Consider the following 13353-nt stretch of genomic DNA (forward strand, 5'->3'; position numbering starts at 1 on the left):
TTGAGCCCCGATCAGAAATTGCTGTAGCTGCTGACAGATATGTGAAACGCGGCTTGCAGACACTCAGAAGAGATGTTTGGGAAAAACGTTTTTGCATGGCATTGAAGAGGGGAAGGAACCAAAATGTTGAAAAACCTTACTACTATTGAAGGAAGCTTGAAGTACGCGCAAATCTACCATTGGCTAATGCTAAGCTCTGTAGATTTTTCTCGTTGCAGATTGTTTTCGTTTCTCTCGTTGTAAGTCGTGAAAACCCTCGGAATTTTCTCTTCTGCCCCTGTGGTGATAACAGGCTGGTGCACAGCTACGTGAACCTGACCGGCGTGCGGGTGGAGGACGGCGGCCTCTACTCGTGCGTGGCGCGCAACGGCGTCGGCCGGGCCTCGCACTCGGCGCGGCTGAACGTGCTGGGCCGGCCCCTGGTGCGCCCCATGGCCAACGTGACGGCGCTCGCGGGGAGGACCATGCGGCTGCACTGCGCCGTTGCCGGACACCCAATACAGAGCATCGTCTGGCAGAAAGGCGAGTAGACGCCTCCTTTGCTACAGTTCAGGGATGAGCGTGTGCATTCTAAGGGCATTTAAGGCACAGACCGGATTGCCGATCGTCATCATCAACATCAGCCTGACTACGCCCACTGTAGGGCAAAGGCTTCTCCCATGTCTCTCTAATTAACCCTGTCCTTTGCCAGTGGCGGCCATCCTATCCCTGCAAACTCCTTAATCTCATCCGCCCATCTAACTTTCTGTCGCCTCCTGCTACGCTTATCTTCTCTTGGAATCCACTATGTTACCCTTAAGGAGCAGCGGTTATCTTGCCTTCTCATTACATGCCCTGACTAAGCCCATTTCTTCCAGTTGGTTTGGTCATAGAAGGTTGTGGCCAAGCACTACACTAGGGTGACCAAATCCTGCTCTGGTGAGAGAATGCGCTGTTGGTTCTGGTCACCGAGATAAGGCTGCACTTCAGGTCTGGTTATGCAATTCTACCGACAGCGGGAAAAAATATAAGCAGAGATGCCCCATGTATTGCAGATCTATTGCGAAAAACAGCGCTGCAGTCACGTATGACTTGTTAAGCCTAATTTACGGGGCAGATAGCAACGGCGTCCTTGTTGCAAATGAGCGGCATAAAGGGCGGCGCGCCAGGGGCATTGTCCCCCGGACAACGGAGACAAGAGAGAGAGGGGAGCTAACCATAAAGATGTCGCGACCACATCTTGTGAGTACAGTGTGGCTGCACGAACATTAACGTGACGGCCTCTCTTCTGTTTTTTTTTCTTCCTGCATGCCGCTGTTCACTTAGGGTAACTGAGTGCACTCCAACGCAAGGAAAGTGTAGCAGTGGACATGCGAGAGTAGGTGGGTGGGTGGGAGTAGGAAGTCTGGAGGGGTAAAGTGGCCACAGCTGGCTCAGGACAAGAGAAGAGAAGGTTTTTGTCCCGCAGTGGACATGGTAAGGCTGACGATGATGAACACACTGCCTTTGTATCCGCACACAAACCGGCGCGAACAACAGGCAGGGGTGGCGCTATAATGGCGCTAGACGCAAGAACGAGCTATCTTAAGTGGAAATTTAAGCAGGCTACTACATGTCTTCTTGCATCATCGGCTTTGACATAAATACGATTTCCGCCGCATAAAGCCCCATGTGGAACAGACACCTCGCTCTACTCACTCTTCTCAGCGCTCATATCATATATGAAAAGCTGTAACCCTTGAAGAATAGGCAAAATAAGCTTCGGGGATGTCTTAGATTAATGATTTATGAGGGTTTAACGTCCCAAAGCAACTCAGGCTATGAAGGGCGCCGCAGTGAAGGGCTCCGGAAATTTCGACCACACGGGGTTCTTTAACGTGCACTGACATCGCTCTGACATCGCACACTACACTGTCCTCTAGAATTCCGCCCCCGTCTAAATTCAACCGCCGCGGCCGGGATCTAATCCACGTCTTTCGGGACAGCAGCCGAGCGCCATAACCACTGAGCCACAGCGGCGGCTGGGCATGCCTTAGGCTAAATGTAGACAGAAAGAAAAAATATAGTAATTCGAATAAGCTGTAGCTTGTCCATCAATGCGCGCTGTCGACGACAGTGAAGAGAAATCTGTAAAATGGCAAAGCTAAATTTCTGAAGTTGGCGCCTGTTGAGCCCGCAGCATTACAGAGATCATGAAATGATAATTACTACTGTTAGTGATGAACCGCACTAAACTTAACCAGATCAAGATTTCTTTCAAACGCTGCAGATTCAACCCTCTTCTTGGTGTACTAGTTCTTGCCAAATGAATCTTGCAAGCATGGAAGTCAAACAAAAGTATTTTTTTCGTGCACTACGTTTTTAACTTACTGTACTCGTACCAAGAATTATAGCTTTTAACAACGCCTACCGCTGAAACATAAATGCATTAGACATAGTGTCAGCTTCAACGCTGATTGAGTGCAAGAGCTATCGCCTGCCTCGCGTATTATAGCGGGAGCGGTGTGTACTGAGAATTAGGTGATTCATGCGAAGACCAAGTGGGATGCGCCTGGGAAGTAATAGTCGAATACCGGTTACGTCAAAGCGTGTTAACAAGGGCGAGGGTTACGTGAACTTCAGGCTACTGCAGCCCCGAAAGAAAGTGCCTAGAGCTTTTAAAGCTACTTGTCACAACTCACGTGACCCTATGAACTCATTTCCCTTTACTCAAAAACAGCAGCTCTTGTTAAAATAATACGAGCATGCAGTGAACTAAGAAAATAGAAAACAGCCAGTGAAAGCAAGAACCAACCGTAATGAAGACTGTCACGGAGATAACGATGCTGTACTAACGCGAAGAGTCTCGCCACAGACACGCTGGGCAGCTTTCGTGCCCACATGGGAGCTGGGATGTCAAATCTCACTAGGAAGTAATTTCGTTTCCAGGACTAAAATGACAGAAATCGCTGAATGTACTTTCGAGCTCCGTTCGCCGGCGCTGCGAGATGCATTTGTAGGCCTCCTCTAGTCTACGCAAGCAGGAAGAGTGTCAGCTGCTTACGATATCAACACGGAACAATGACAGAAGGTCTACTCCTCGCGACAAGACGAACTAAATCTATTAGCTGGGCGCATGTGTCGTGTGGTTGTTAGTTTTGGTAAGAGCGGCACTGATTGTGAGCTAAAGTTTGTTTACTAAATAGAACAGCCAAGGGAGCAAAAAAATTTGCTTTTTAATGATACCCAGCCAGTTACGCCTGTCATACCTCTCTAGATCCTGAAAAAAGTTTGCTATGTCAGATGGTAAATTTAGTGTAGCTATGTGGGCCTATGTGGGCCAAATGGAGGAGTGCGTTAATGACCATGCTGCTCAGCATGCACGGTCGCTAAAACAACTAGGAGGTGCTCATCTTTCACAGCACAGTGCTGAATGCTTCATGTGTAACCATGCGGAAGGACATGCGCGGAGGAAAAAAAAAAACGCGCAAGCTCTGCAAGAAGTGTGAACCACGACATCAGGAGATAAAGATTCTGGGCAAGAGTGGAGATATGAAGGCACGGGAGGTTTTGGAAGCGTTACACATAAAAAAGAGGGGAATAGATTATGTAAGTGATACTTCGGTCCGCATTTTCAAGACCGAGATGTCATATCTTGAACGGTTTTGTTGATTCCTTGTGTTCCTGTTTTTTGCGCATGCCTTAAATTTTCTATATACTTGCTGGCTTGGCAGTAAATAAACTGAGATGAAGATAGCGAATATTCTGCATCAGTCTTTCTTGTGTATGTCTCGCTGGAGTTCTATTGCATTTTCAGTCTCGAATAATGCACTATCTAGCCCAAACTGACGTTCTTTTAAGGCACCGAGCAGGAGTACACGGGTTCGAACCCGACCGCGGCGGCCGCGTTTCGATGGAGGCGGAACGCAAAAGCCGCACGTGTGCTCTGCGATGTCAGTGCACGTTAAAGATCCGCAGGTGCTCGAAATTAATCCGCAGACCTCCACTACAGCACCTCTTTCTTCTTCCTTCCTCCCTTCTCTTACGGCGCGTTTCAGGTGCCCACCAAGGTATGTTAGACATTTCTTTTCCTGAACAACGAGTTTACCAATTTTTAAAATGCAGGCGCTACCAAAGACATAAACGCTACAGAATACCGCTGTAACATGACCACTAACGATCCCAGTCGAGCCCGATCCCCAATGAACAAATCAACGTAACCGAAAAGCAATTCTGCTACACGTTCCGACCCAATCCCGGTATATCAGTTTACTTGCTAAATGCCAGGTGGCACTGCATGCCCTCGTATTTGTCCAAATTGTGGCAAAGAAATGGGCAAGTAAACCAAATCATCTTTAAAAATCTCGCACCTGAGGCGCAGCTCCCGCAACTTATAATAAGGTGCACAAGCCACCACATTACCGGCCCGTGCACGCGGATGCTGCGTTTGCGATTTTGCACTTGCGCTTGAAAACTTTTGCGACATTTATAAAATATCTTCTGTGTTTCAATTTTAGCTTGCATCTGCGTCTTCAAAGAGAACGAATGTAGCCTCCCTCAACCGAAATCGAAAAGCGTAACAGCGCTTTAGAAGCTGGCACGAGGTCTAGTATGAACGTGATCGATCGCGACTGAACTTTCCTCATAGCATCGCCCGAACTACACTGAGGTCAATACCGGTCGACTCCTCGGGACCGAGATTACCTGTGTGACTGCGGTTTAAGCTGTTAAGCGAAAAACTTTCTAAAGCGACGTTCCCGGTTTCGTTAGCTGGTATAGTGCGGCGTTTAATACTATGTTTTATCAGTGCAAAGAAAATAAGGCATGAAACAAGACAGTAAATGGTGTTTTACTTTTGTAATGTCCTTGAATCTTTGCCCGCTCCTACCTCTCGTATAACGATTGAAGATACGTCCACACTAGGTAGAAGAAAAGTCAGCTACATGCCGCATGCGGAATACGAACCCATGACCTCTGCATGTCGGGTACGGCACTCCACCAAGTCATCTACGGCGTCGTTGGTCGAACGACCAACTTTGGAATGTGACTTCTGCTGCCTGTTGCTTAAACGTAAGAGCATTCACCAAAGCCCTCGCCAGCAATAGCGGTGGATCTCGTACACAACACTGGGTAGGCCTAAAATTTCAACATTTTGTTTTCACTAATAAAGCATAAAAATCATGTTTAAGTTAAGGACTTCCTTGCGAAAATAAATGAGAAACGACTGCTTTCGTGTTTCGCATCTTAAGCTTAATGTCATTGGTTTAAAGTTTTTGCTATGACATTGCTAGCGCAGCAATTCTTGCATTTGCAAAAATGTCGCAAGAAGAGAGTTTCAGGCAGGGTGTCGAACCGGTATTTTTTCGGGTTCGGTTCGGGTTCGGGTTCACGCCTTTCGGGTTCAGTTCCGGGTTCGGCTCCAGAGGGCAATTCCGTTCCGGTTCGAACCGGTTCGGACCGTCTCGAACCGGTTCAAACGGGTTCAAACGGGTTCAGGACAAAAAAAAAATAGAACGCAGAAGGGTTTCAGTGATATGCATTTTCTTTTTTCTTGCACATCGCTATACAAAATAAAAAATGCAAAGATTTGTTTACGAGAACATAAAACTGGGCTAGGTGGTAACGGTTGCTTAAGCAGCGCAGGAAACAGGACAAACGGAAGTCTGGAGACGACACAGACGCCGACTAACAACTGGTTATTACATTCTCGGAAAAGTATATGAAGGCGCAGGACACAGTGAACAATCCAGAAAACAAAAGAGCAAAAATTAAAGCTAAAAAACATCCTGCACATGCACATCGTAGTCGAGTCATGACATCTTTTTCAATGAAATTCGAAGACTTTATTCCATAGTAGACGGCACTCCCCTATCTCCTTGACCTTATAGAGTTGCCACGAAAGCCTGGCTCCTTATCTACGAAACTGATGTATGGTGAAGCAACACGCTCATCTGCATCAGTATAGTCAGAGTAGAAGCTTGTGCGAGTTGGTGATGGTTCACTTGCCACATAGCGCTAAAAAGACACGGACACAAAAGAGACACAGGACGGGCGCTAGCGCCCGTCCTGTGTGTCTCTTTGTGTGTCCGTGTCTTTTTAGCGCTATGTGGCAAGTGAATCATCTGCATCCTTCCTGATCATAAAGGCCTCCACCATCTCCCTAAAAATTCGATCAGAGTGATTAAACAGGAGACTTGTTTTTCTAAGTGGGGAAGCAGATGAGCGTGTTGCTACACCATCTATCAGTTTGGTAGTTAAGGAGTCAGGCTTTCTTGGCATTGTGTGAGGTCCAGGAGATAGGGGAGTGCCGTCTACTATCGAAGATACTCTTCGAATTTCGTTGAAAAAGACGTCACGACTCGACTGTGATGTGCATGCGCAGTATGGTTTTTAAGTTTTAACCTTTGTTCTGTTTTTTTTTGGAGGGGGGGGGGGGTGCGTCCTGTGCCCTGCGCCTTTATATACTTTTTCTAGAATAAAATAACCAGTTGGTAGTCAGCGCTCGTGTCATGTCCTTTCTTCCTTTTGTCCGGTTTACTGCGTTATTTTACCCATTTTATTTATTGTCCGCAGAAAAAAGACGAATTTACGGTAAGAGCCGCAAAACAAAATGAACTCGAAATAGATCAAAATAGACTGTGTGTACGCTATAATCCACCTTATGAGGTGTAGGACGAAAAGCCGATACATTTTGCACCTACAAGACCCTCCTGCTTGAGCAGTTTGGGAGATCCCGTAGCGCGAGTAATAGGTCTCGTACGCAGTGTACTTACGGCCCCGTAAGTACGAAGTGTACTTACAGGGCCCCAAAATTCCCGCCGCACGCGCCCGCTAAGTTCCCGCGCACTACTGAGAAATGAAACTGTCATGTATCAGCACGTATACATACAGACAGATGATACCTTTCCGTCACACCGAAACCGACTTGCCAGTCCCCCCTCCTTTTTTACTACATGGTAAGAAAATGTTCGAGAATCCCACCACCGCCCATCCCCCACCCAACGAGAGCCTCGTGGGAGCACTGGCTCTCCCTAACATAAGGAACTTACCAAACATATTTTATTTAAATCACCTATTCGACATCGCCTTTGTGACTCACGTCATATATTCTGAGCCCCTATAGCACAGTATCTTAAAAAAACTTAGCTAATCGTGGCTTCTCACTATAGTAAAGTAAGAAATTTGTTCGTGATATAATGTTTGGGACTCTTCCTGGGGCGCTATCAAAGGCAACCTTTGCGTCCACAGAATTTTTTGCACCCTTGGTAGAGTGATACAGAGGGGTTAATCTGGCGTGCACCATTTGTCCACCAACTTGTTTACGGATTTTTTTTCCAAAGCTACAAACAACCCCTTTCTGGCAGCTATGCTTATTAGGTGAGTAAGTGCTTGCCTGTTTTTTCTAGACATGTTCGCGAGTGCTGATCTATTCTGTTTTCTCACTCTTGGCTTTTACTTACCTGTACGGCCTCTCCACAAGGCAGATGACAAACGTTGCAATCGGTCATTACTTCCTCTACCCATACATCTACAGCCTTACCTAGAGAGAGAAAGGTATTTGAATGAGGAAAAGGTGGAGAGGTCACCTAAACTTTCTTGATACTAGTGTATTAAAGAGAAGTCACCGGATGTACAGTGGAGCCCACATTAATGGCCACAGATATAACGAACGCGGGTGTTCTACCGTGAAAATATGCATAAGGGCAACGGAAATTCGTCGCAGATACAGCGAACAACTCTGGCCACACCACTCGGTTGTAGCGAACGAGGTGGCGTGGTGAACTACCCCGAGGTTGTAGAGGTCGTCCTTCCGCTAAGAACGCAGATGAAATAGCGCCTCTCAACCTTCATCACACCGCCCCGGAAAGAACATGTCAACCCAGAAATGGAATTAAAAGGCGGCACTGCTGTGGGCAGCGCTAACCGGAAAGTCCGGCGTCCGGTAACACTGTAAATGCTAATGTAAACACGGTAACAATATGCTATAATTCTATATTGAAATAGTAAGTAACCGCCGGCCAAACCCGCGTTGATGGCCAACGAGGGGAATCATTGCCTACGCGTTCGCCGGCTCGGCAAAGCATCCTGAGTAGAAGAAGCGCGGTGCGCGTGATACAGGGGCATCGTCAAAAGCGAAGCTACTGACCAATCTCACGGATCACCTAAAAACAATGATTAGATAATTTTTCCAATCCTTGCTGGCCATTCCGGTCACGTGGTATGCATAGCCTGCTCAGTCGTTTCAATCTTAGGCGCCGCTGCAATGTGCAGGCATTGTCAGATAGCTGACAGTGCAACGGATGCATTCTGCGCCACAAGCGCTGCACTACTTCGTCGCTGCATCAGCCCAGTAACGACAGAAGCTCGAAAACACGCGTGACCAGATGATTGCAGATTTATGGAAACGCTTCGTTGATCCATAGCCGACCGGATGTTTCCTCGAATAACTACGTTCCTGCGGACCACAAAATCGCAGAAGTGCCCGCTCTGACGGAGATGTTGAACACCAAGTGCGAGCTCTTCCTACTGCCAGGAATCTCATTTACGTGGCCGACCTGCCACTAGTTGCCATGCACACTTCATCCATGATTATTTATACCCCGTCCCTAAATTTCACAGTTGGCAGCAAGGTCTCGACGAGGATTAAATGACCACCCTATATAGCCTGGAAAGAGCCGCGGCAGGCTCTGCTTTGCACAAGTAGGCACGCATAACGCAGCTTTGTAAGAAATAATTGCCACTATTAGCTGCCTTAGTATTTTTGGCTGCTGTAAGAAGAATCCACTTGCTACGAACATCAGATATAACGAATGGAACCTGCGGGACCGTCAGGTTCGCTATAAGTGGGCTCGACTTAGTTTTTATCGGCCACAAAAACCTTTTTCATCCTTCAGACATGGACCTTACATGTTTGGACGTACTACCTTCGCGCCAAAGGGGCGTTTGTGCCGTAGTCAGTGCATTTCAACCTGTGCGAGCAACGAGAAACAATTTCAGCAATAAAATGATATTTTTGTCATGATGCTGTATTCTTTTAGAACATACTTAAGAAGTCTCTTAAAAAACCCACTGACATCATACATTTCATTATAACATTTATGTCTGCGATGAAAAACTCTTGAATTCCGTGCGAACTCTTCGTGCTCGTAGGACGCAGAACCGCCGCGTTCCACGAGGTCACTGTTCAGACACACTGCACTTTAACGCAGGAGGAATATGCTGAGCAAGTTCAACCTCCTGACTGGTTCCCCTTTCATGGCGTGTGCACCGTCTGGAATTTTCACGTGCGGGCGGACGCAGGGAGTTATGGTGACGTGAGGCCTTAGGACGAGATCGCTGAATTCGACGCGGTCAAGTAAGGCATGAGGAGGGTCAGAGAGGTTCCAAATATTTCGTGCAACAACCATAAAAAGAAGCCTACAAGATAGCCGAATAGCCTAAAGCCTCTGTAAACAGAGGTTTCTGTTGCGCCGCCATTAGTACGAATCCTACTCGGAGTCAGAGGTAAGAGTATGCATACTCTTTTAGTTGTTCTTTTTACTGCGTTAGCAGTATAGCCTGTTTTCCCAAAAATAACCGCGCTGCGTGCGTACAGCCTCCATCCTTGATGCACACTCCGGTGGACGACACATCAGGGCATTCACTGGTAAAAATGCACCTTCAAAAACTTTCAGCCATCTCACCACCCCCCAATACCCACCTGTACCCGATATAGCCGAGGCAGATTGTTGTGAAGGCTCAACGTATTCAATCGCCCAAGCGTTCTAAGAAAAAAAAAAACACTAACACTCATAAGCCTGTCGCGTCAGACACTAAGAACGGGAAATATGACTGCGAAAAGTAGATGTAAGTCGCCAGACAGAGAATTCAAGATCGAGTAATGCGAGAACAGCGGATGCAGCCGCGCGCTGGCGACTGACAAATTTTTTCTTAGAAGCAGAACAATTTCAGCCAATCGTCATAACGAAATCACTTCATCGTAGTTACGTTGCATCGCAGTAGCATCTTTTTGGGCGTAATCACTATCGCATGCCAGCGAGCACATGTATTTCCGCATTCCCCTTTTGAGAAGTCGGTATTTAATTTTTTCCTTTTTAGTACATCTCCACCGTAGCCAAGAATGCTTATTTCCGTCGCGCGCAAACAAGAATACGCGGATTCTAAAAAGAAAAGAAGCTGCACCAATTTATACATCCTTCTTTTGGTAATACTAGTAGTAATATCTCAGGTCTAACGTGTCGAGTAGACATTGGGGCTATATGACAGACTGTGTAGTGGAGGGCTCCAGATTAACGGAGACCAGCTGGAGATTTTCGACGCGCGACAGAGCACGCTGGTATTTGTATTTTTGGAATCAGCAGCCGAGCTCCACAGCCATTGAGCCATTTTATTTTCTTTATTGCCCTAAAGGCTCATCGTGAGGGATTTTATTTAGAACTTGCTGTCTAAGACAATGAGCGCCTACCTAAAGTAAATGTTGCACTACCCACTGCGGTTGCTCAGTGGTTAGGGCGCTCGGTTACTTATTTGATGTACCTTGGTTCGAACTCCTTCCCGGCGGCCACGTTTCGATGGAGGCGAAACGCAAAAGGCACTGTATGCTGCGCGATGTCAGTGCAAGTTAAAGGGCAACTGTGCCACCTTTTGAGAATTTCGCGATACTCAAGGATTCAAATCTATACAGGCTGTAGGTAAAGGATACTAAGTTTTTTGCACTACCATTTAAAATAGTGACGTAATCGAGGATTAAATTTTGCACTTCTTCTCAAAGCAACAAAGGAGTGCGGGGAAGTGCAGTGTGATATCACGGAAGGTATGATTTTAAATTACTGCTGCCGTCAACCACGCCCTGCCGCGCCTCATTGGACGCTTCCAAACAACGTTCAGCGGGCTTTGACTTCGGTTTCGTTGTTTTTTTTTCCTTCAAAGCAGGCGTTTATGCGTTGAAAATGTACGGATACGTTCGATGACGTCATCATGCGTCCCCCACTTAGCGTTGTGCGCTGCGGAGAAGTTTGAAGGCCGTCGCAATTTTAATTGGTGATTACGTCACCGTTACAAATGCTAGGCCAAAAGGACTTCGCATACTTTACCTGGAAGTCTCCTTTCAAATGACGCCATAGATATTAGAATACATGTATCACCGTGTGGTATTCGCCTACTTCCACTAAATAATGTAGAAAATAATTATTTCTCCCATGCTGTGTCGGTCTCATCAACCGAATGATGGCTTTGACGTGAGTTCAACATTAGGTCACGTGAGGCACGGGAAAACTAATACAAACGCTGATACGTTGTTTTGACTCACTGTAGCCCATATATCAGCCGACTTCAAGACCTATAATTACAACGAACGACGTATATCAGCAGTGATATTGCCGTTTATAGCACCTCACGTGACCCAATTTCCACTACACATCACAGCCATTGTTATGTTGGTGAAACCGAAACAGGATCAAGAAGAAATTCAAGCATAAATTATTATGTGTTGGTGAATACCACGCGGTGCTCCATGTACACCAACGTCTAACGCATCGTTTGAAAGAAGAAAGTACGCAAGAAAAAGTTCCGTGTCTATAGTACTTTACTGAGTTAGAGCAGTCCTAACACTTTGATTAAAGATTTGCGCAAATATGTAAAAGGGAGGAGTAATAACTCAAGATTTCACATAAACCTGACGTACAAGTGTTTAGAATTGGCGCCAGTACAATACAGAAGCGTCAATTAGGCTTCTTCCCAGGCAGCAGACCTCCTGTAAGTTTGCTGTTGCATATACTGGGTACCATTTTCGCACTTCCCAGCGCAGACAGGTACGGGTGGGTAAGTGTATGCGATCGATCGTATCATTTTGTCGGAAAACAAGACTTATGCCGGGATGGGAAAAAAGTGGGGCTGAACCGGGTCCCGAACCGGTTCGGAACGGTTCCTTTGAATCGTTCCGGTTCGGGTTCAGTTCCAAGATGGCGAAAAAAATATGGGTTCGGTTCGGTTCCGGTTCCGGGCGAAAATTCGGGTTCGGTTCCGGTTTCGGGTTCGGGTTCAGTTCCGGTTCGGCACCCTGGTTTCAGGACAGCGGTTTGCTGTCTCCCAGCCGGTGCTTTTAGCTGTCGCAATTGGAAGCTCTGTTCTGGTATGAAATATCTAGGAAAAATTGTAAACAATGAAAAATCTATCAAAGAAGCTTCTCTATCATTTCGTGTGGAATTTCGTCTAGATGGCGATATTTTTATCAAGAATTTCTATTTCGTTCTTTGCAAGCTTTTTTTTTCCGCACATAATAATCCTTGACTCCGAATTTAATTCTAAAACAGCACAAAAAAGACACGGACAAGAGGAAGAGACGTACAAACAGGCGCTGACTCACAACTAGGATTTTATTTCAGAGACACTACCTTATATAATGTGGGCGCGCAATAAGACTGAAAATAGTGCGAAAGACACAAAAGGAGAGGGAGTGAAATAATCAAAGCATACTTGTCAAAAGTTTCACATATTGGCAGAAAGATACATCACTTCTTTCTCAGATAAAAGCACTGAGGGCGCACTAACGCACGTGTCTGTATTGGATGCTATGTTAAACGCCTCAATCACTTCCCTGGTGAGTTTATTTGCATGCTGCGCTAAGATGATGCAGTGCACTAATTCAGACTCACATTTCTCAGGAGCTGGGTGGCATGCAATACATGTTTTGCAATGTGCGGTGAGGTGGCCTTTTGAACCTGTTTTCGTATCATTATTGTGCTCGCGCAGCCGGTCATTCGGGCATCTGCCCGTCTGCCCGATATACTTATTTCCGCATTTCAATGGAACGGAATAGATGACTTCTTTTTCATCTTAGCCCAGCACGCAGGTAAACTCACCAGGGAAGTAATTGAGGCGTTTAACATAGCATCCAATACAGACACATGTGTCAGTGCGCCATCAGTGCTTTTATCTGACAAAGAAGTGATGTATCTTTCTGCCAATATGTGAAACCTTTGATGACAAGTATGCTTTGATTATTTCACTCCCTCTCCTTTTGTGTCTTTCGCACTACTTTCAGTTTCATTGCACGCCTACATTATATAAGGTGGTGTCTCTGCAATAAAATTCTAGTTGTGAGTCAGCGCCTGTTTGTACGTCTCTTCTTCTTGTCGGTGTCTTTTTTGCGCCTTTTCAGAATGAACAACCACCAACTTGCCCAAGCTTTTACTTTAGCAAATCCGAATTTCAGCCTTTAGCATCTCCGCCGTATTCCCACCAGCCACCTTTTATGTCACTTTAACAGGCTTCAATGAAGCGACCACATAAAGCTTTGATATGCGATCGCACAATCACCAGAGTTCTTCTCGTATTGAAAGAAGCTATATAGGGCTGATGTGTCAAGCTGGACGGCTCGTAGAGATCGATCATCTT

The 13353-nt window shown here is 46.2% G+C and overlaps 1 protein-coding gene across 1 annotated transcript in view; it reads left to right on the plus strand.

Moving 5' to 3' along the window:
- Positions 1–13353, plus strand: part of LOC149371348 (cell adhesion molecule Dscam1-like) — a 64154-nt gene that overhangs the window by 5119 nt on the left and 45682 nt on the right. Inside the window, exon 4 of the mRNA XM_089579881.1 lies at positions 293–522. Coding sequence (XP_089436007.1) covers positions 293–522 — 230 coding nt within the window. The remainder of the gene's footprint in view (positions 1–292; positions 523–13353) is intronic.

This window comes from Amblyomma mixtum, chromosome 1 (assembly GCF_055824585.1).
Source record: "Amblyomma mixtum isolate Tamu chromosome 1, ASM5582458v1, whole genome shotgun sequence".
In the NCBI taxonomy this organism is placed as follows: Eukaryota; Metazoa; Arthropoda; class Arachnida; order Ixodida; family Ixodidae; genus Amblyomma; species Amblyomma mixtum.